Source organism: Tachyglossus aculeatus, chromosome 11 (genome assembly GCF_015852505.1).
Source record: "Tachyglossus aculeatus isolate mTacAcu1 chromosome 11, mTacAcu1.pri, whole genome shotgun sequence".
NCBI classification, from domain to species: Eukaryota; Metazoa; Chordata; class Mammalia; order Monotremata; family Tachyglossidae; genus Tachyglossus; species Tachyglossus aculeatus.
Genome location: NC_052076.1, coordinates 58,153,205 through 58,175,283, shown reverse-complemented (window position 1 = coordinate 58,175,283; position 22,079 = coordinate 58,153,205). Strand labels below are relative to the sequence as shown.

At 41.3% G+C, this 22,079-nt stretch overlaps 1 protein-coding gene across 3 annotated transcripts in view; it reads right to left on the bottom strand.

The window, feature by feature from the left end:
- The window catches only part of GARRE1 (granule associated Rac and RHOG effector 1), an 85,561-nt gene that overhangs the window by 13,499 nt on the left and 49,983 nt on the right, over nt 1–22,079 (bottom strand). For all 3 annotated transcript variants that reach the window (XM_038753386.1, XM_038753385.1, XM_038753387.1), the window contains 6 exons: nt 13,124–13,330; nt 10,462–10,602; nt 8,562–8,657; nt 8,276–8,437; nt 7,157–7,315; nt 1,811–1,908 (listed from right to left, as the gene is read on the bottom strand). In XM_038753386.1, coding sequence (XP_038609314.1) covers nt 1,811–1,908; nt 7,157–7,315; nt 8,276–8,437; nt 8,562–8,657; nt 10,462–10,602; nt 13,124–13,330 — 863 coding nt within the window. The remainder of the gene's footprint in view (nt 1–1,810; nt 1,909–7,156; nt 7,316–8,275; nt 8,438–8,561; nt 8,658–10,461; nt 10,603–13,123; nt 13,331–22,079) is intronic.

Here is a 22,079-nt window from a genome sequence, read left to right as displayed (position 1 = left end):
CAGGAATGATGATTTTGTGCTCACTACTGCATTTAATAAATGGTTCATAATAATACAAATAATAGCAACAACAAAGAAAATAGTGGGACCCAGGGGATGGCTCTCTTTAGTAATGATGAAAATAAATTTTAAAAAGGAATAACACAACCTATAAGCTTTAATAACTGAATCTACAGAGTAGGCTATACGCTCTACACAGACTAACAATGCGCCTGCTCTTTTTCTTGACCGGTGGCAGGTCAATGACAGAGATCGAGCATAAAAATTTAACCCCCAAACCTTCATACTCTTCAGAGAAAATCGAAAGGAAAGGAAAGGGAGACGTCCTCATCCAGGCTAAAAGTAATACTTATTAAGAGCTTATTTAAGCACAGAGCAGTTAGTGCCTGGTGCCACCACAGAAAAGGATCGGATCAAATTTTCTTTTCTTTACCAAAAATGTAACAACAGGGGGAGCTCCCCTAAAGACCTCGGATTTGGGGATAGACTTTCCCCTCAGTTGCATAAAATTTAGGGCAAATCCTATAAAAATAACTTTACTTTCTATTGCGCATAAAAAGAGCCTTAAGTTTCCAATAGATGGCGGCTGTGCAGTGTGTAGAATGTTGATTCTGATCAAAACTGAAACACCATTTGTTACTAAGGATTTTAGTGATTATAAAGTACAAGCTGTAGTGACTGTATCTTCAAAGACCATCTGTCAGAGATTACTCTTTCTGGAATTACTTGAGGTCCTCAGAAGCAGGTTGCACCCTATTTCTGGAGAAAGTGCCTTCCTTTCCATAACATCTCTCATCCCGTTGAGCTTGCCGTAAGAAAAAAAATAAATCCTTTGGATTTGAACTCGCTGTCCCTATGAACCTGTCTGCTGACTTGACCTGCACTTCATCCCTGTAAAACATAAGTAATGATTTCCCTTTTTATCCGGATGTTTGCCCTACTTGACGTTTAACTGCACGGTTGGATACGTTCGAACACCTCTACAACTCTCCTTCTAATAATCCACTGGAAGCTAAGGGTCCCCGATCTATTTAAAGCAGCTCCAGGACAGCAGCACTGAGAGCATCCTGGAGTGATCTATGGGCAAACCCCACTCCAGGTTGATAGGGGACCAGCCAACCCCACGTTTGTGATGGCGTATCACTGTTCGTTTTAGATCAAGGAAAGTGACGGCAAATCCAAGGACTGTGAGGAACCCAAGCTAACAAAAGGTCCTTGAACCAGCCCCAGATGGGGACACCCTGGGTTTGCCTTATATCCCCCCAAAAGATCTTTTAACACAAGGGCAGGAACTTAGGCTATTTTTTTTGCCTGTCTTTTTCGATCCCTACTTTCCATGTCCCTAAACTGCCCATTCTGGCTTGTTCATTGTGGTGGAAGGTGGTCTGTTGCCGAAGAAGTGAAAAGTGGGGTCACAGGGTACTGGAGCAGACAAATGGGACTCAGGAGTCCTAGGTTTTATGCATATCTATAGGACAAGACTTGAAGGGTGACAGGTTTACCTATTTTAAAGCTGTGAGTTCAAACAGCAGCGGATTAGGCTTCTTTGCAAATTACCTAAACTCCTTGTAAGGAAAGGCAAAATTACTTTCCAGAGAGGCATAAAATGCCCTTTATAAGCATTCAAATTATTCTCAATGGCCCAAACCTCTGTATTGCTACCTTTGAAATCTATAACAATGCAAGCCTTCCTTTCACATAGGTAAACCCATGGGCTTCATTCAGAACTATTTAATTAATTGGAAACATTACATTAAAGATCTTCCCCCATATTAGGAAAAAAAAAAGATCACCATAAGTGCAACTTTACCAAGTAGACGGAACTTGAACCACAATTCTGGAACCTTCTAAACTAATTTGGGGAGCATATGCTTCTTTATTTTCAATTTGTGCTGTATCAACCACCACCTAGCAAAACAAAATGAAAGCATTTGTTTTCCATAACATTTTTGAAATTAGACACCTGACTCTCATAACAAAATACAGATTATGAGTTTCCAACTATCTCATAGTATGTGAGGTCTTGTTCTCAATCAATGGTATTTACTGAGTGCTTACTGTGTGCACAGCATTGTGCTAAGTGTTTGAGAGAGTTCAACACAACAGAGTCATGTTGGTTATCTTTTGGAGAAACAAATCAGCCAAGCATCTCATTCAAAATCTCCATGCCAGATATTCAAATTAAAATTCAACAACAACAGCAGCAGCAGAAAAATCAAACTGAAGGAAGATATACTAAATCAGGTCTTCAACCTACAAAACAGAAATTCAGAGGGGACCAAACGGCAGAAATGGATAACAAATAATTAAGTTTGAAATATATGAAAGTATACGTTGTTGGCATATAATAAAATGGAAAATGGCCTATGATTTGCGGGGGGAGGGTACCCCCTTTAATTTAACATTAGGAAGATTTTCATTGTGGCTGCTGGGCTCTGGACTGCCCTGTAATAATAATGCTCCTTCAAGTTCAGTGTTATGGTGCTCTTATTGTGTTAACTACTACTACTACTACTAATAATAATAATGGTATTTATTAAGAGCTTACTATGTGCCAGGCCCTGTTCTAAGCACTGACAAGATAGTCGGGCTGGACACAGTCCCTGTCCCACACATGGGGCTCACAGTCTTAATCTCCATTTTACAGATGAGGGAACTGAGGCCCAGAGAAGTTAAGTGATTTACCCAGGTCACACAGCAGACAAGTGGCAGAGCTAGGTTTGGAACCCAAGACCTGTTTTCCACATGAAATTACATTATCATCTTTATATATTCAAATTTCTCATATGTTCATAACCAATTACTCTCCCTATCAGATTGTGAGCCCTCTGAAAGCCAAGACCCAAATCTTATTTGTCCTTTAATCTATTTCTTTTCCTAGTACATTATTCTGACCACAATAGGTACTCAATAAATACCACTGAATGAAGAATCTTTGGAATTTTGCTCTTTTATTAATAAAAACTGACTAGTCACAACACTAACTAGGGGCAAGGTATACTTATGGCTGAGTCATGCGTGTGAAAAATTACTGCTTAATCCCCATCGCCTGATTTCTTTTTCAAAAGAGTTAGCAGGAGGAAGATATTAAAATGTATTGCCCTACTGTAAATCTTCATGTTCTAAACAAAAATCAATCTAGCAACTGATCAATTGTAGTTACTGAGTGCAGACTGAATGTACAGCACTGTACTACCCACTTGGGTGAGTTCAATGCTGTACAGTTGGTAAAGACATCCCTGCCCACAAGGAACTTACTCTATTCCTGGCTCCCTGAATCTCAAATCAGACATTTTGGTGCTGTTCAGTCCATTTGTTGATACTCTTGTCACCCCCAAAGTTGCTCAGAAATTACCCACCATTAGCAACAAATCCAGTAAAACTCTTTGGCTTCATTTGAAAGATGAACTCCAATACCTGACTGACATTTTAAGAACTCTTGGTAGTTTGTGAACAACATCACCATATCTTGGAGGCACTATTACCTTTTTCCATCAGTCAGGCTTAGTTTTAATACATTGATGAAATTCGTACATATAATTTAGGTCACCAATTTCGTGTGTTTCCCATCAGTTTTCTATATGACACCCTTCTCTTACAAAACTTCAACTGAAAATTAAGGAATGACGGAGAGTGCAGTGTGCTAAACTGAAGAAGACCATTAATATTTCAAAATTACTGAACAGGCAGAGGAAAAATAAGAAAAGAATGCACATAGTAGTGTGTCATTTCCCTTCTCCACAGCACTGGGAGAGTCAAAAGTCCCTGTGCTTCTACCATAGGCACGCACCCAGTTCTCCTAAAACAAGGACATTACATTTTCCCAATAAACATCGGGAAACCTGCACTGCAGCACTTCCTGCATCTGACACCGCCCTTTACACAGTGTTCAAACCATTTCTTCCAGCCCTGTGGCATTCCAAATCCAGAATTGCGTTTTCAGATTAACAGTTCCTAAAAGAACTGGGTACATTATTCTCTGAGTCCTTGCGTACCAATATGAGTATATTTCTCATATTAACTTACAACAGTGGTTGAGGGGGGCTCATATCACCAAAGATATCTTAGAGGACAAGTGTCCCTTATCCCAGAATCAAAGATATAATGTATGCTAGCAATAAGCTTTTAGACTGTGAGCCCACTGGTGGGTAGGGACTGTCTCTATATGTTGCCAACTTGTACTTCCCAAGTGCTTAGTACAGTGCTCTGCACACAGTAAGCGCTCAATAAATATGATTGATTGATTGATTGATTGATGAATTATGTAGTCTATAGGTGCCCAGGAACTTTTGACTCATTTTATACACACTTTAACGCAGCCGTGGAAGTTATTCAACAATAGAAGGGTGGATTTTAACATTTGAATAGGAATATAAAGATATATTTATTTATACTGATGCTGTTGATGCCTGTTTATACTTGTTTTGATGTCTGTCTCCCCCCTTCTAGACTGTAAGCCCGTTGTGGGCAGGGATTGTCACTCTTTATTGCTGAACTGTACTTTCCAAGAGCCTGGTACAGTGCTCTGGCACACAGTAAGGGCTCAATAAATACAACTGAATGAATGACTATTTTCCAAACCAAGATAAAGCTTTTCTCTTTTAGCTATTCCCTTTATCAAAATCTTCCTCTTTAGAAGAAAGTAAAAGTTTGCCCTTGCACCTCACCATGAGCTAAGGTTAATTTTCACAGTACACTTATATTCAACTAAATGGCCATCTCTGATTCAAATCAAAACTGTTTTGGACATAGTACGACAAAGGATGTTTAGCTTCTTATCTATTCATGATTCACTCCTCTGACCTTTAACTAATAAAAAATTAAAGTTCAGCCAACACACATTTCTCACATTCGAGCCCAGTGGGTCCTTTGAAAATGGCTTCCTGTCCACCGGACAGCTATTGTTCATGTTTTACAGGTGCTTCCTCTCTACATCCACCCAGAGAACAATAATCTAAAGAGACCATAATTGGCCTTCACATGAAATCAACTACAGAAAGAAGTATAATGAATACTAATGCCTTAGGCAGTAAAACAATTGAAAACTGTATTAGATTAAAAATAAGAAACAGCTTTTTACCATTCATGTATTTTCTCAAATCAATGAGCGTGCTCTTTTGCCTAGTGTGGATAAACCTATAGTTTCTTGTTTTTATATTTTTGTTCCATTTATTAATGATGGCATTTGTTAAGCGCTTACTATGTACCAAGCACTGTTCTAAGCGCTGGGGGGATACAAGGTGATCACGTGGGGCTCACAGTCTTAATCCCCATTTTACAGATGAGGTAACTGTGGCTCAGAGAAGTTAAGTGACTTTCCCAAAGTCACACAGCAGACAAGTGATGGAGCCGGGATTAGAACCCATGACCTCTGACTCCCAAGCCCATTCTCTTTCCACTGAGCCACGCTGCTTCTCTCCTTATTTAAACAAAAAGCATTTTCAAATGCCTATCAGTCTCTCAAACGATTTTTAATAATAGGTGCTTCAAGTTGAAGCAAGTATTGTTCAAATACCTGCTTCACTCAATGAAGAATGGGTATCTAATTGAAACAGACTCAACAGGGAGAACAATTCACCAATGACATGAAAGTGGCAAAGATGCAGTTGATAATGGCACATTTTAAATTGGCAGTTGCTTTACTTTTCAGAGTTTAATTTTTTCCAATCCAGGCAGTAACATCCTCAAGATGACATTTTCTAAATTCTCACCTATCATAAAATGAAAGAATGGCTGCTTTGTGCTTGACTTTGCTAAACCCTAAAAACAAAACAAACAAAAAAACCCCAGCCTCAGCTGTAATTACTTTCTGTTGCATTCAGATGGGAATACCCTACAATCACCCTTATATCTTTAAATGGGAGTCTAGCTAGAAGACACTATGCACTCTAAAGTAATGGTAATTTTATTCTCACGAGGTGACTAGTTAAGGTTAGCCGAGAACCACTTGGCGATCTAGAACGATAATGGCTTGACAATTTTAAAATGCAAGGAAGACATGCACATAAATCTTTGTGTAGTCAGCTTTTTTTCCTCTCAAAATTCTGATTTCCTTAGTAGAAAAACACAAGATGTTAGAGCTGTATTACCAGTACCTGTTCCAGAATATCGAGAACGTCAGTCCCCCCTCCACCCAAATCAATCGACAGTCACCGTTCCATGATATCTGGGTTTAGAACATCAGTGCCCCTCACCGCTCAATCAATCAACAGTATTTATTGAGTGCTTACTCTGTGAAGAGCTCTCCGTACCAAGCTCTTGGAAAAGTACATAAAGTACAAAAGTACAAAAGATAAAAAGTACACTAGAGCTTACTAGAGATGATCCCTTCCCTCAAGAAGCTTACATTCTGAAGAGACAGACACTAAGATACATTAAAGTATAAAGGTAGGCACATAAGTGCTGTGGAAAGGAGAGGGAGGTGAGTAACTTAGTGTCAGGGGGTTAAGACTCAGGTGCTTAGGCGACATATCAGGGAGGGAAATAAGATGGGAAGATGAAAGATTCGTCAGAGATGTGACTTAAGTACGGCTTTGAAGACGGGAGAGTAGTGGTCCGCAGGAAGGAGGGCGTGAGCAAAGAGTCCATGACGAGAGAGGCAAGATGGAGACAGACTGAGTAAATTGGAATTGGAAGAGAACAATATGAGAATTGAGTCGTAAGGGGAGAGGAGTAAAGATACATAAGGGAAAGGGCTGACTGAGCGCCTTGAAGCTACCCATGAGGAGTTACCCCTTGAAGCAGAGATTGATGAGTAACTATTGGAGGCTTTTGACGGGTGGGGAGACTTGGCTGTCAATCTATAAAAGCTTTTTAAAGAAAAAAATGTGAATATACAGATACGCTGATACCCAATATATGATGTATTATATTGCAAATTTCCTCATTTCCTCTTCTCCCTCTCCCTTCTGCATCACCCTTCTATCACCCCTCCCTCAGAACCGCAGCACTTATTTAGATATCTACTTCTATTAATGCCTACCTCCCCCCAAGACCATGAGCTCCTCTCGGGCAGGGAGCGTGTCTACTAGTTCTGTTCTGCAGCACTCGACCAAGCTCTTAGCGCAGTTTTCCGCACAGAGTAAGCACTCAGAAGTACAACTGACTGACTGATCGATGTGCTTCTCTCTGATCCTTGGCATCTATAGTCACTTACCAGTCCAGCTTGGCCAAACAGCAACTGCACAGCAGTTTTGCAGGCACCCCGCCAAGTAGAAGGGCAAACCTGATTCAATATGTCAGTTACGGGGGAATCGTCCCTTGGTGTAATCCCATTATGACAGCCGGCTTCTTTAATTAGCTGTAGCATTGTGTGCTGGATGTTAGAGAGGGGGGAAAAGTTTACTCTGTGTTAGATATAACTGGGTCACAATTTGAAATTTACATGAATATACATTATTTGGCTGACTTCATACAAAGAGTGGAGAAACCAGAGTAATTTTTTATCATCAAAGATTTAATTTTTCATTTGTCTTCAGGAAAACAGTGTAACTCCATGACTGACCACCCACTGAGTGCTCAATCTTACATATTATGGGTTCCCAAAATACACCCTGATTGCTACATCAAATTTCTACACTCACCTGGCATAACTGGATACATACTATTAATCTTTTGTAAAGCAGGGTACCACAAATTAAAACATTCCCCAACAGAAGACACAATAACCCTAGCAAGGCCTCAAAGTAGCTCAATTCTTCCATATTTTGAAGGTCATTTAAACTGAACTCTGATAAACTGCATGGCCTGGGGCAATGGTATTGTAAAGTCAAAAATATCACCAGTATGTTTTGGGTTAATATCCCTTTTTTCTCCAACAATCTCACATGTATGAGTATACATAAGTTTCCAAATGCGGCACAATCTAATTCATCAGTAATAAATTAGTACAATTTCCTCATTTAAAACCCTCTTTAAATAATGGAAAGGGAAATCAAAGTTCCTGAGAAAAATGTATGCTAGTAAAACTCCAAATTATCTTTTAGTTCACAAGACTAATTCCTTCCACATTTGGTACAGGCCATTCTTAAAAGAATTTTACAATATACTTTTAATAAGGAAAACTCTTCAGTAAATCAGTAAAACACTCCATAAAGCTAGTGAAAAGACACTAACAATTGATAACCGTGTTTATTTAAAAAGTTCACGGACTTTCAGCCAATGCTTTTTCTTCGTGTTTGTTTTTATTGAACCTCTACTCTTTTCCTATTGACTGATTCGACTAAATACTTCTAAAGGGGCATGCTGAAGAAGGCAAAATCCAAAGCAAAGTTACCGTTTTTAGTTTCAGGTTTTCAGCGGCAGATTCATTAAAAGAGATCCCTTTCAAAAAGTGTGAGCCGATCTGAACAGGGACCGTAGGGAGTTCACATTGAATTGGCTGAGGTGGAGTTTGTCTCCTTCCTGTCTGTTGGGCTTCGGCTTCACTACAACAGCCCTTAAAATAGAATATTAAACAATGAGGAGAAATAAACTGCAAATCCAAAAGCTAAGTTGTCAAAAAAATTGAGATCAGAAGAAAAAAAAGATCTACAAAAAAATTGGAAACGACAGAACATTACCTGCAAACTTGCTTCGATAGCTTTTGGATTCAAGTGGAAACCGGCCTTCATTGCATATTCACAGTGGCCTAAACTTTCCAGAGCTATTTTATATGCCTAAAAAGAAAGATCGGTAACCATTATAATTTGTTTTTTTTTTTCTGGGGGGTACAAAGAGTGAATAGCTAACTAAAGCAGATCAAAGAGACTTGCCACTATGGTTTGGAAGGGATATGTAGGTTTTTTGAATTTTGGAGTGATGTACTAACTACTCAGGATTCTGTACTTTATTTTGACCTAATCCACACTGTGAAGCCACATCAGCAAAAAGCCCTGATCCTGGAAGCTTTGCCCCCAGAATCCCACAAGATGACCTCTAGCCTGTAAGCTCACTGTGAACAGGGGAACTGTCTACCAACTCTGTTATACTGTACTCTCCCAAGCACTTAGTACAGTGTTCTGCACACAGTAAGTGCTCAATAAATACCGCTGATGTGATCTGGTTTCATGAAAGTTCCAGACTCATTTTTCCCTAAAGAAAGGGCACTACATATTTTGATGTATTGAAGTCCAATACAAATAATTCTTGAAATCTATCTTTCCCCTCTAAATCTCTCTTTAGAAGTCTGTCCATTTTCTGTGGTGCAGTGTACTGTCACCAAAGGGTAGTTCTGAAAAAGAGAATAAATACATTAGTCTTGCATTAAGCAAAGATTTCCCTTGTACAACCAGTTTTCCCAGCCACAGTTCTAAGTATCCTCCCTCAATTTTCTGTGTATCACCTTGGCTATCAAAACACTTTTTTGAATAACCCGTTTTCCATGGCCACAGATAACAACAGAACCTGTCATTTCAGGATGTGTCACACTTCACTTCTCCATCCCAAAGTGGTTCATCAGCATAAAACAGTTACTAATTAGTTCCCTGAATCACGATGCTAATGAACTACTGACACTGAGAAAAAAGCTCTCCTCTTGCATTTGATATGAAATATCAATCAATCACATTTACTGAGGGTGTACTGTGTGTAAAATACTGTACTAAGTGCTTGGGAGGGTTGGTAGCCATGTTCCCTGCCCACAGTACGCTTACAGTCAAGAAGGGGAGACAGAAAGACAATATAAATACATTACAGATATGCACGTAACTGCTGGGTTTAGATTTTTTTGTATTATTCCACAAATCTTCCTGAGTTTCACCTTATGTGATTAAATCAGTGGTATTTACTGAGTGCAGAGTACTGTACTAATTGCTTGGGGGAGTATAATACCAAAGTCAGGCAGTCCCCAACCCCCTTTATTCCATAAACCTTTGGCCTTACCAACCATGTGTTCTTTCAAGAATCTAACCCCTGCAGTTGGCAGGGGAAACTCAGTTATTTACAACTCTATAAATGAGTCTATTCTTTTCCAGGCATGTTATCAGGGTACAACTACCCACTTTCGGAGAATGAATGAAAAGATAAACATGAATTAGCAAAGCAGTTGAAACTCTTGCATTTTAATAAGAATGAGCAGTGAAGCTGCTATAATCTTAAATGTGCATCTGTTCATTCATTTCGTTCGATCGTATTTATTGAGCGCTTACTGTGTGCAGAGCACTGTACTAAGCTCTCGGAAAGTACAGTTCGGCAACAGATAGAGACAATCCCTAACCAATAATGGGCTCACAGTCTAGAAGGGGGAGACAGACAACAAAACAAAACAATAACATCAATAATATCAAAATAGATAAACAGAATTACAGATATACACACATCAGACTCCCCTTAAACAGAGATGAAGCATTAAAGACACAAAGAATTGATCATAAGATTCAACATCATACCGTTTGCACAACACACTCCAACATAACTTACTCCAGTCTCCATCCCTCTTCCCCAGACAACACCCTCCTGGTCTTTATAAGAAAAACAACTCACTTGCAAAGCACTGTCAATTTTCACGTTCAGTTCTTTCAGCTGGTGTTCAGGAATTGCCACACTTTGTGAACAGAAGAGTTGCTGGACTTCAATTCCAGCCAAACAGCCATCGCAACCTCTTTCTCTCAGCCTGCATGTTGCCTTTAACAACAAAATTAGAGGGGGAGTTAAAATCTACAGTTTTATAACTTCCACCAAATGGCAATCTAACCAATAGTAATAGCTATGGGAAAACAGGAAATAGAGTCCATCACAAAATGAAAACTTCTAGCACCTCAGTTAATGAAATACCCTGAAGGAACAGAAAATATGAACTATTACTCAAGCATCAGTACCAAATGAGCACCCAGTATTTGCAGACCACTTTTCTAGAAGCTGCTGGGAACTTCAAAGGAAAACATAAATCCGAGTGTCTGCCCTGAAGAAGCTAACCACCAAATAGGGGGAGATCAGAATAATGAATATGCAAGCACACAGCATATATCACATGAGACAAGGTATAGAACAAAAACATATAGAACAACCTATTTACAGAGGAATAAGAAAGCTCTGGGAGCAGGAAGGGGGTGAAGTCTGGTGAGGTAAATCTGAGCAAGCCTAGTGGAGGAAGTGACCTTTAGCACAATTTTCCAATTAAGCCCTACGGGAAAATGCCATTCTATGGTTTTACATACGTATAAAGATATATATTATATATCTTTACTATGTGTCAAGTGCTGTTCTATATGCGGGGGTAGATCCAAGTTAAACAGGCCACATACAGCCCCTGACCCACATGAGGCTCACAGTCTAAGGACAGAGAACAGGTACTGAACCTCCAATCTGCAGTTCAGGGAACTGAGGCACAGAGCCATTAAGTGGCTTGCCCAAGATCCCACAGAGGGCAAGTGGCAGAGCGGGATCCCAGGCCCATACTTTATCCACTCAGGGGGAAAGTTCAGTTTCTCTACATCACAAAATTTGGCAAAGATATAAAATAAACTAAGGAAAGGGAGGGGTTTGGAGGAAGGAAGTGAAGCTTTTGAAGATTGGACAAACATTCTAATCACATCTCACAAATAGGAAAGAGAACACATTATGACATCAAGGCAAAACAAAACATTCTAAATCTAGGTCACTCAAAAGTGAGGTATTTTTTTCCTAAGGCAATATAGGCATTTTTAAAAGTCACACAAATTCACAGGGATCACAGCAGGAAAGGATCTAGCAACCTCCCCCCACCCCCCCAATATTCCATAGCTTTAAATTCACTATTTACGCACGCACTTGTTTATCCCAACAAACTCCTAGACAACTTTAAGTTCCAAAATGGCTTCAATATTCCCAATATTCCATAGCTTTAAATTCACTATTTATGCACGTACTTGTTTATCCCAACAAACGCCTAGACAACTTTAAGTTCCAAAATGGCTTCAATATTCCTAGAAATTGTAAAATATAATCCAAAACAGGAGTATGTGTAAAGCAAAAAAACTACAAGATCACTGCAATCAGTGTATAATTACACATAACATCCTAGATGCTGAAATCTTGAACTTCTAAAAAGAAGTTTAGAACACTTCAAGTTCTAAAACACTTGAAAAATGTTAGTGTTGCTTTTTACCTGCCACAGCTTTAGATTAACTTAGAATGAAAGGGGCTCTTATACTGTTGTAATTACTTAGGAAATTTATCTGTTGTCCTATTCCCTGCTGATGCTAGTGATAACAGGTATCCTGTCAGGATTTCCGGTAAAGATGATGAATATGTCTATGTGAACAACCAAATAAGTGTTCAAAAGCACTCAATCTGGGTTTTTCTCAAATGACTACAAAATGAGAAATATTGCATGACCAAAAGAAAATAAGAATGGAAATCTGCCAAAGATCATACGGGATCATATGCTCTTCAAAATGGATACTCTAAGATTTAAGATGGCTGCTAGTTATGGTTCACAGGGCAACAAAGCTGCAAGGAAAAATTTGGCCTTGACAGAGTGTCCCCTTTCACTTTATTGCCCACAAAACAAACAAGTCCACAGTATTAGGAGGGCTAAAATGCTAACTTTTCTAAAAACTCAAAAATCTACAGTGGATTTTATTTCTGGTGGGGGGGGAGAGGTTAAATACTTCCACACTCATTATCTGGCTACTTTCACATGCTCCCTAGAGCTGTTGATATGTATAATTCCTTTTAGCCTTCAGTGGAGACGAGCGGTGGCACATTCCTTCCTCTGCTTGGGGAAGTTATTAATAACCCCACCGCTGCAACCAAAATAGTCTAAACGAGGTAAGAATCATCACAAGGGGCAAAAGCCTTTCTGGAGAATGCATTTCAACCCCACGCTCCCCATGGAGAGAACAGGGAAAAAAACCTGAAATCTGGAGCTTTCAGGCCTGAGTTACGTACGGTTACTTCACCTCTCTAAAATCTCGCCGACACGACAGGACACCTAGTGATTGAATTCCTTGTCAAAGATCAACTGATCCAAAGTCACCCATTATAAGTGAACAGGGTAGTCATATAATTCCAGACCGTGTGAACATCTTTTAAATTAAATCTCTGGCTGCCAGATGTATGCTCAGTTAACCATAACAGAGAATTAGGGCAATTCACATTTGGATATCTAAAACGACAGGTTAATCAACAGAATCCAACTAGCCTTTGCTAGAGAGAGCCTTACCTCTGCGGCGCCTCTCCATGACCGCAATGCATCTTCTAGCTCAGTCGTAGGGCTCAAGGAAGAGGTACTCGTACCACTGACATTTTTCCTCTCGTGAGCTACTGCTTCGGCAAAACAAGAGTGTGCCACTGGTTGAACCTTCTGTAAAGCCTGGGACAAAAACTGAAAGTGGACTTGCATCACAGTCAAGAAACATCTGCCAAGCACCTGTGGGGGAGAAAAGGGAAAAAAAAATCATATTTCATGATTTTTCAAGTTAAGAGGAAAAGCCAGTTTTCTTCAGAAAACATACAAATGTTTGGGCTGGAGCAAAGCAACTTGCCAGTTAATATGTTCTGCCCCCTAGTTATAAATACAATGGAAAAAAAATAGCGTTAGGGTTTTAGGACTTTTTAATGGTATTTGCTATGGGCTTACTGTGTGCCAGACAGTATACTAAACATTGGGGTAAGCATAAGCTAATCAGATTGGACACAGTCCATGTCCCAACTGGGACTAGACTGTGAGCCCGCTGTTGGGTAGAAACCGTCTCTATATGTTGCCAACTTATACTTCCCAAGCGCTTAATACAGTGCTCTGCACACAGTAAGCGCTCAATAAATACGATTGAATGAAGGAATGAATCCCCATTTTACAGATGAGGTAACAAGCACAGAGAAGTTAAGTGACTTGCCCAAGGTCACACAGCAGAAAAGTGGCAGAGTCAGGACTAGAACCCAGGTCCTTCTGACTCTCAGGCCCAAGCTCGATCCACTGGGCCCCACTGCTTTATTTAAAACAATAAAATAACAAGTCAATTTAACACTGAGTTGGTTTCAGCCCCCTTTTCAAGAATTTTCACTCCCCTACGATGACATTAAAGGTTGCAAAAACAAATAAAACATGACAGGCATAAATAAGCACATCATTTAACAAATACCACGGTGCAAGGAACAAGTCATGAGCAACTAGACCCGACCTGAAACGTCTAGTATTAAAGAGCAAACCTAATATCCAAGACCTTAAAAAAAGGGGGGTGGGGGGGGCAAATTTTTTTTAAAAAGTTCTAAAGAAAACAGAAAACAAACATCGAAACTTCCAGGGTGTGTCTTTGCTCTTATTTTCCCCACATACAAAAAAGCCTGCCTTTTCCCTGCAATCTTCAAATTGAGGAAAATCACCAACTCTTTAAATGGGAACCACAGTGAATTTACTATTAAAATACACAATTTCTAAGGGCAGGGGAAAGTTCACCATGGCATGCCTTAAAATTGCCAAGAGTAAGCAAAGAAAATACTGGCTCCGAAAGAACATTTAAGATGGTCTGTGAGTAAACAGCTTTAAACAAAGGCGGTTCAACTCGATGCTTGAAAATAGCTGTGACACTTTAAATGGCCGGCCTTCAGCCTAATACGAATGTTAGGAAGCTACCTAGTACTTTAGTTGTAAAGAACGCTTGAAAATAGAAAGTGTTCCACAAGTACTAATTCAGAATCTAGTAAATGGCACTGTTAGAACAGTATGTGGCTTTGTTTCAGAGAGTGGCATCTTCTGTAGTAACTATTTTAAAGGTGCCAAACCATATCCTATCAACTTGAATTTGTGCTGAAAAAGTTTCCTCTCAGCCTTCTTGCCTATCAAACTAAACACCGGCACATTTATTTAATAGTGATCTGAACGGAACGGCATGTTTCTGTTAGGAAACATACCCTAATGCTCAGTGTAACAGAAATATGGAGTCTATGTTCCAAGTGAGAAGGTGGGTTCTGGAGAATTTTTGATCTCCAATTCAACTGAATTGACTGTTTTCTCTAGATTCAAGGTCCCGTTTTTCCAAACCATGAAGAAAGGGGGAAGATTAGTGGGGCGATTTCCAAGGTGCTTGATTGCTCGCCACTGCTGGGCAAGATACTAGCCAAAGCAGAGCACTCCTGGGCCGGCTGTTAAAGGATGTCGGCAACGGGACCCTCCCAGAGTCACAGTGGGGCTTCAGCCCGCAGCATGGCACAGCGGACGTGATCTTCGCTGTCCGTCAGATGCAGAAGAAGTGCCACGAACGGTACCAGGGACTCTACATAGTTTTCACAGTCTATAGCAAAGCAGCATAGCCTACTGGATAGAACATGGGCCTGACAGTCAGAAGAGCCTGGGTTCTAATGGATTACGTGATCATGGATCACGTCCGCTGTGCCATGATGTGGGCTGAAGCCCCACTGTGACTCCGGGAGGGTCCGGTTGCCGATATCCTTTAGCAGCTGGCCCAGGAGTGCTCAGCTTTGGCTAGTATCTTGCCCAGCAGTGGCGAACAATCAAGCACCTGTCTACTGGGTGACCCTGGGCAATTCAGTTCACTTCTCTGGGCCTCAGTTACCTGATCCGCAAAATGGGGGATTAAGATTGTGAGCCTCGTGTGGGCCAAGGACTCTGTCCAATCCGATTAATTTGTATCTACCCCAGTGTTTAGTTCAGTAAGTGCTTAACAAATGCCATAAAACAAAACAAGCATTTGATATGACCGGCAGATCTGGGCTCTGGAAACTACTAAGCAAATTTAGCAGTTCTGAAAGGTTCACGAAGACTTTGAGACTACATCAATCAATCAGTGGCATTTACTGAACCCTTACTAGGCGCAAAGCACTGTACTAAGTGCTTGGGAGGGTACAATATAACAGAATTAGCAGACACGTTCCCTGCCCACTACTCCATGATGGCATGGCAGGCCAGGTCAGGGCCAGTGGTAGCCTGTCTGACCTATTCCCCATAGCCAATGGGGTAAAACAGGGACCCTTAGCAGAATTGGCCCCGTTCAACTTGTTCTATGAAACAACGCTGGAGGACGCAACCAGAGACCTCAATGCAAGTATTAGAATTTGCTTTCACACTTCTGGGAAATGCTTTCATTCATTCACTCATTCAAATGTACTTATTGAGCGCTTACTGGCAGAGCACTGTCCAAAGCACTTGAGAGAGTACAAAATAACAATAAACAGACACATTCTCTGCCCACAACGAGCTTTCAGCCTAGAGGGAAAGACAGGCATTAATACACAAATTATAGATATGTATGTAAGTGCTGTGAGGCAGGGAGGGGGGATGAATAAAGGGAGCAAGTCAGGGTGACGCAGAAAGGAGTGGGAGACGAGGAAAGGGGAGCTTAGTCAGGGAAGGCCTCTTGGAAAAGATGTGCCTTCAATAAGGCTTTTAAGTGGGGGGAGAGTTACTGTCTGTTGGATTTGAGGAGGGAGGGTGTACCAGGCTAGAGGAAGGACGTGGGCCCTAAAGGGTTGGCAGCAAGAAAGACGAGATCGAGGTACAGTGAGAAGGTTAGCATTAGAGGAGCCAAGTGTGCGAGCTGGGTTGTAGCAGGAGAGTAGAGAGGTGAGGTGGGAGGGGGCAAGGTGATGGAGTGCTTTAAAGCCAATGGCGAGGCGTTTTTGTTTGATGAGGAGGCAACCACTGGAGGTTCTTGAGGAGTGGGGAAACATGTTCTGAACGTTTTTGTAGAAAAGCGAGCTGGGCAGCAGAGTGAAGTATGGACTTCAGTGGGGAGAGACAGGAAATTGGGAGGTCAGCAAGGAGGCTGATACAGTAATCAAGGCGGGAGAGGATAAGTGATTCTATTAAAATGATAGCAGTTTGGATGGCGAGGAAAGGGCAGTTGTAGTGAAATCGTGAAGGAGGAATCACCTCAAAGTCCTGGAGACAGTCATTCGAGAATGACTGTATGTATATGACTGTCCCCTATAAGCCCACAAACACCCTAGAAAATATGCAATTGACTGCAAATTGTTTCACCAAATCTGCTAGATGCCATGGCTAAAGATCAGTCTCAAGAAAACTGAGGTGAAGTATCAGCCTGCACCAGGGTAGCCACACATGCAACTAAAAATGCGTACTGGCAATACCCAACTAAAAGCATTACCTGAATTCTGCTACTTAGGCAGTACACTTACCAACAATGGAATAACAGATAAAGAAATAGGAAGCAGAGTTAATAAGGTCAGCACATCCTCTGAGAGATGTCAAACAGAGTGTAGAGGTAGCATGGCATCAGGGTCTCCACCAAACAGAAGGTCTACAAAGCTGTAGTGTTGTCCAACCTACTCTATGACTGAGAGACTCAGACCGCACAAAGGCATCACATCCATCTCCTTGTTCAATTAATAACAATAATAATAATAATAATTATGGAATTTGTTAAGCACTTACTATGCGGCAGGCACTGTACTAAGTGCTGGGGTGGATACAAGCAAATGGGGTTAGACACAGTCCTTGTCTCATGTGGGGCTCACAGTCTCAATTCCTGTTTTACAGATGAGCTAACTGAGGTACATTCATGCATTCATTCAATCATATTTATTGAGTGCTTACTATGTGCAAAGCACAGTACTAAGCACTTGAGAAGTACAAGTCGGCAACATATAGAGACGGTCCCTACCCAACAACGGGCTCACAGTCTAGAAGTGAAGTGACTTGCCCAAGGTCACACAGCAGACAAGTCCATCGGAATCACTTACGGGTCATACTCAATATCAAATGGCATGATAAGATCGCAAACAATGAAGTTCTGGAACCTAGTCAGTCTTTTTCTTTATTCATCTAGTAATGCCATTTTCAGGAATGTGGCCTAAGTGGGTCTCCCAGCATAACCCTTCTGAAACAGGAGAAGCTGAAGAACTGCAGGTAGTTAATTTTAAAAATAGCCTGCCATTAAGGGAGTAAGGGTTGCTTCAGAAATAGTATAGAGGGAAAAATCTTCGAAGGCTCACAGTTAATCACAAACTGATTATTTGTCAGCAATGCAGTTCCAATATTTCAAATGTCAACAGGGTAGGAAGATGCATTAGCAGGAGTATGATGTATAAAATAGTCAGAAAATAGTCCCTGTGCTGTTCTCAGGTACTTGGGGGTGTTTGCGGTTTTGGCCACCAAACTTTTAAAAAAGGAACCGGTGGAACTTGGAGAGGGTTAAAAGAATGGCAAAAAATGGTAAGGGATATAAAGCAGGTCTTCTAGGAAAGGTTAAAGGAATGGTTTTTTTTTCCTTAGAAAGGACAAAGCTACAAATTGTCATCAAGTGTATGAAGGGCTTGTGTAATGTACCTCAGGCTTAATTTGAGAGATTTCTGTTGACCCTAAGAAAGGTGAAGATGATGATGAAGACGATGAAGTCACTGGTTGAACCTCGTTCTTTAGACTTCTGATTTGCAAGGTGTCATATGCATTCTGTCTTCTGGGCCAATCCCCCTGGGGCAAGGAGTACGGGACGCAAACTGGCAGGCATAGATGCAGCACACTGCAAAGTGCACGCCAAGATTTTTTATGTGCAGGACAAAGTGTCCTCAGCATAAAGTTGACACTGGGTCATATTGCCATAATTTAGCAGGTGGTTGCCTTGGGAAATGCCATGGTCTCTGCTGCCCAAGCTAACTGGCTGTTGTTCAGGCTTCGTGGAATGCGCTAGATGGCTCTTTGGTCAGAAATCTTCACCACTGATGGCAAAGCCCCAGCAGGCATTTCCCCTTCCTGCAAAACTTGGACTAACACCCCGATCTCCTGATTCCCACAGGTGTGCTCTTTCCCCTGGGCCAACAAGAATGTCAAGCTAAACTGGATACCTTCAAGGAAAATCCTTGATCGTTCACCCACTTACCTGCCTAGAGGCAGATGGGTCAGATGACAGTGATGTCCTTTTCACTTCTAGGATTCTATAAAAGAGCTTTTTCCTCATTTGAACTTTTCAGCTCTGGTGCATTATAAAGTGAAGGATGGGAGCCAAAAGGGGAGAGGGATGGGAATACAGTGAGGAAGGATGGGGGAGAGGAGGAACAGAAAAGGGAGATGATGAAAGGAGGGAGTGAAAAGGAACAGGGGGAAAAAGGGGGATTGTGGACAGGAAGATATTAAGGAAAGGCATAGCTCTGACCACCGCCATCTACCACGTTTCCTTTTTTAAATGGTATTTGTTAAGCGCTTATGTGACAGGTCCTATACTATGTGCTGGGGTAGGTACAAGCTAATCAGGTTGGACACAGTCCATGCCCTGCATGGTGTCTTACAATCCTAATCCCCATGACACAGATGATGTAACTGAGGTCCAGAGAAGTCAAGTGACTTCCCCAAGGTCATACAGCAGATCAGTGGTGGTCAGGATTAGAACCCAGGTCCGCTGACTCCCAGGCTCATTCATGCTCTTTCCACCAAGCCACAGTGCTTTTTCCCACCTTCCAAGCTGCCTTAGGCACCATCCCTGGCCTCCAGGAGCTTACAATCTAGAAGGCGAGGGTGGACCTGTTCGTGTTTCCGCATGCCTTCTGCTACCTGGACTTCAGCAGAATGGGTCCTGCTACTACATCATGGATGGGAAAGTGGGGGCTCCTGGAACAAAGCAGCTCCTGAGCCCTGGACTCCATTCATTCGTTTATTCAATCGTATTTATTGAGCGCTTACTGTGTGCAGAGCACTGTACTAAGCGCTTGGGAAGTACAAGTTGGCAACATATAGAGACGGTCCCTACCCAACAGCGGGCTCACTGTCTAGAAGGGGGAGACAGACAACAAAACAAAACATATTAACAAAATGAAATAAACAGAATAAATATGTACAAATAAAATAGAGTAATAAATACGTACAAACATATACAGGTGCTGTGGGGAAGGGAAGGAGGTAAGGCGGGGAGGATGGAGGGGGAGAGGAAGGAGGGGGCTCAGTCTGGGAAGGCCTCCTGGAGGAGGTGAGTGCTCAGTAGGGCTTTGAAGGGAGGAAGAGAGCTAGCTTGGCGGATGTGCGGAGGGAGGGCATTCCAGGCCAGGGGGATGATGTGGGCCGGGGGTCGACGGAGGGACAGGCGAGAACGAGGCACAGTGAGGAGGTGAGAGGCAGAGGAGCGGAGGGTGCGGGCTGGGCTGTAGAAGGAGAGAAGGGAGGTGAGGTAGGAGGGGGCGAGGGGATGGACAGCCTGGAAGCGGAGCAAAGCCGACTCCAAACAAAGCCTGCCACCTAAGCCCCAGAACCCTAGGGCTCAGCTCTCAGAGAACCACCTCTAGGTTCCCATGCAACTCCTCCCACAGCTGACCCTTGTTTTGCTTTTAGGTTTATCGGACACCCCGGGCCTCCAAAAAACCTAAGGGAGTTTGCAACACAGAACCTGAAATTTCAGAACTGCCTTTCCTAAATCCAAACCCTTGCCACGTTAATAGATTATCCATGACATATGTTTAGAAGGTATTCCTACCAAGGAATGTAGGAAACCAAAGAAGACGCCTAACTTTTTTTTTTTAAAGAAAACATTACTTTTAAAAATGTTCAAAACAGGGCCATCAACACTAAACTCTCCTTACAGAAAACCACCACAAAAATAAGTTTCAATTTTCCATTTCGTTTTATGCAGTTAAGACAACCTTTTGAGTACAGTTTATAGGCAATTTATCAGTTTCTCATGATCCAACTTCTTTTGAACCCTCACTCAATCTGTTTTTCTTTTTTGGGCATTCTTCAAAGGGTCGAGAGATTGAAATTAAATGGATTCGGCCTGAATGCTTTCTCTGGACATTCCAATGCAATTCAGTCACTTCCCCTCCTTTAATTTTTGTGTATACTTTACAAATAAAATATTTTTAGTTCTGGGTTATCTCTTAAAACTTAATGCCAAAACTTTAGGTCCTTTTTACGATTTCACTGTAGTTTACATTATATTTCAACTATTCTATAGTAATTTTTTTTAATTGACTTTTTTAGTACCACGCGAGTGGGATGTGATATAAAAGACTATATCCCAAGAGAAGCGATGAAAACAATTCCTACGTGGACTCTGGGAACTGCTTTGTGAAGATTAGATTACACTTTTTGATGAGAAAAACAAGCTTACTAAAACCAAAAGGCAGACAGTCTGTCCTGAAAAGTTATTTCAGGAGGTGAGGAGTATTTGAATAAAAACATTTTTTACATAGTTTGCCTTCACAGTTGACACTGAACTTTGGTGTTTATACTGATCTGCATCACTTATATGTATATTTCAATTAGTTCCTCTGCTTCTGATATTTCATCTTGGAGTGTTCATTTTATTTCATTCATTCAGTCGTATTTACTGAGCGCTTACTGTGTGCAGAGCACTGTACTAAGTGCCTGGGAAGTACAGATAGGAAGTATTTCCTATCTGATCTTTGTTCTTCCTACTGCGCCGACTATTAGTAATTATTTTTTATTTCTGTCTCTCCAATAAGACTGCAAGCTCCCTGTGATCAGGGAACATGAGTGTTTCATTTCCTTCCTACTTTCCCAAGCTATTAGTACAGTGCATTGCCTCAGTAAATCATCATCAATCGTAATTATTGAGCGCTTACTGTGTGCAGAGCACTGTACTAAGTGCTTGGGAAGTACAAGTTGGCAACATGTGCTTGCTAATGCTTGCTAATTACCATACCATAAACACGCACTCTACACACCTTCAGCGGATAGGTGGAACTGTTTAGCATAAGTAGTCTCTGCTTTACAAAAAAAAATGAACATTACTTCTGCCAAATAAATTTCAGCTGGGAAATAACTATAGAACAGCACTTAGAACAGTGCTTGGCACATAGTGAGCGCCTAACAAATGCCATCATCATCATTATTATTATTATAGTGGCCAAAAATGAACAAAATCAGCTACATTAAGTCTTCAATTGATGAAAGGCAAAAATGATTCTGATGTACTAGTTGCAAAACACTGTTAAAAGGTGGATACCCTTCGCTTCAATATGAAGGGTGATAACATTCTTCAAACCCCATATCAGAGCAGATAGGGAGTCAGTATCAACGTAGGTTAGGTAACCGCATCTTGGAGGGGTTCCAGGTTGCCTGCATGAACTTTCTTCTATTCCCTTCAAGTGGGTTACACAACACCAACTGAGCATGGTTCAACTGAAGTTCCCGTATACAACGTGGAAGTTTGCCTGCCTCCCACTCCACACTGAGGTTCCAGGAAAGATAACCCAGG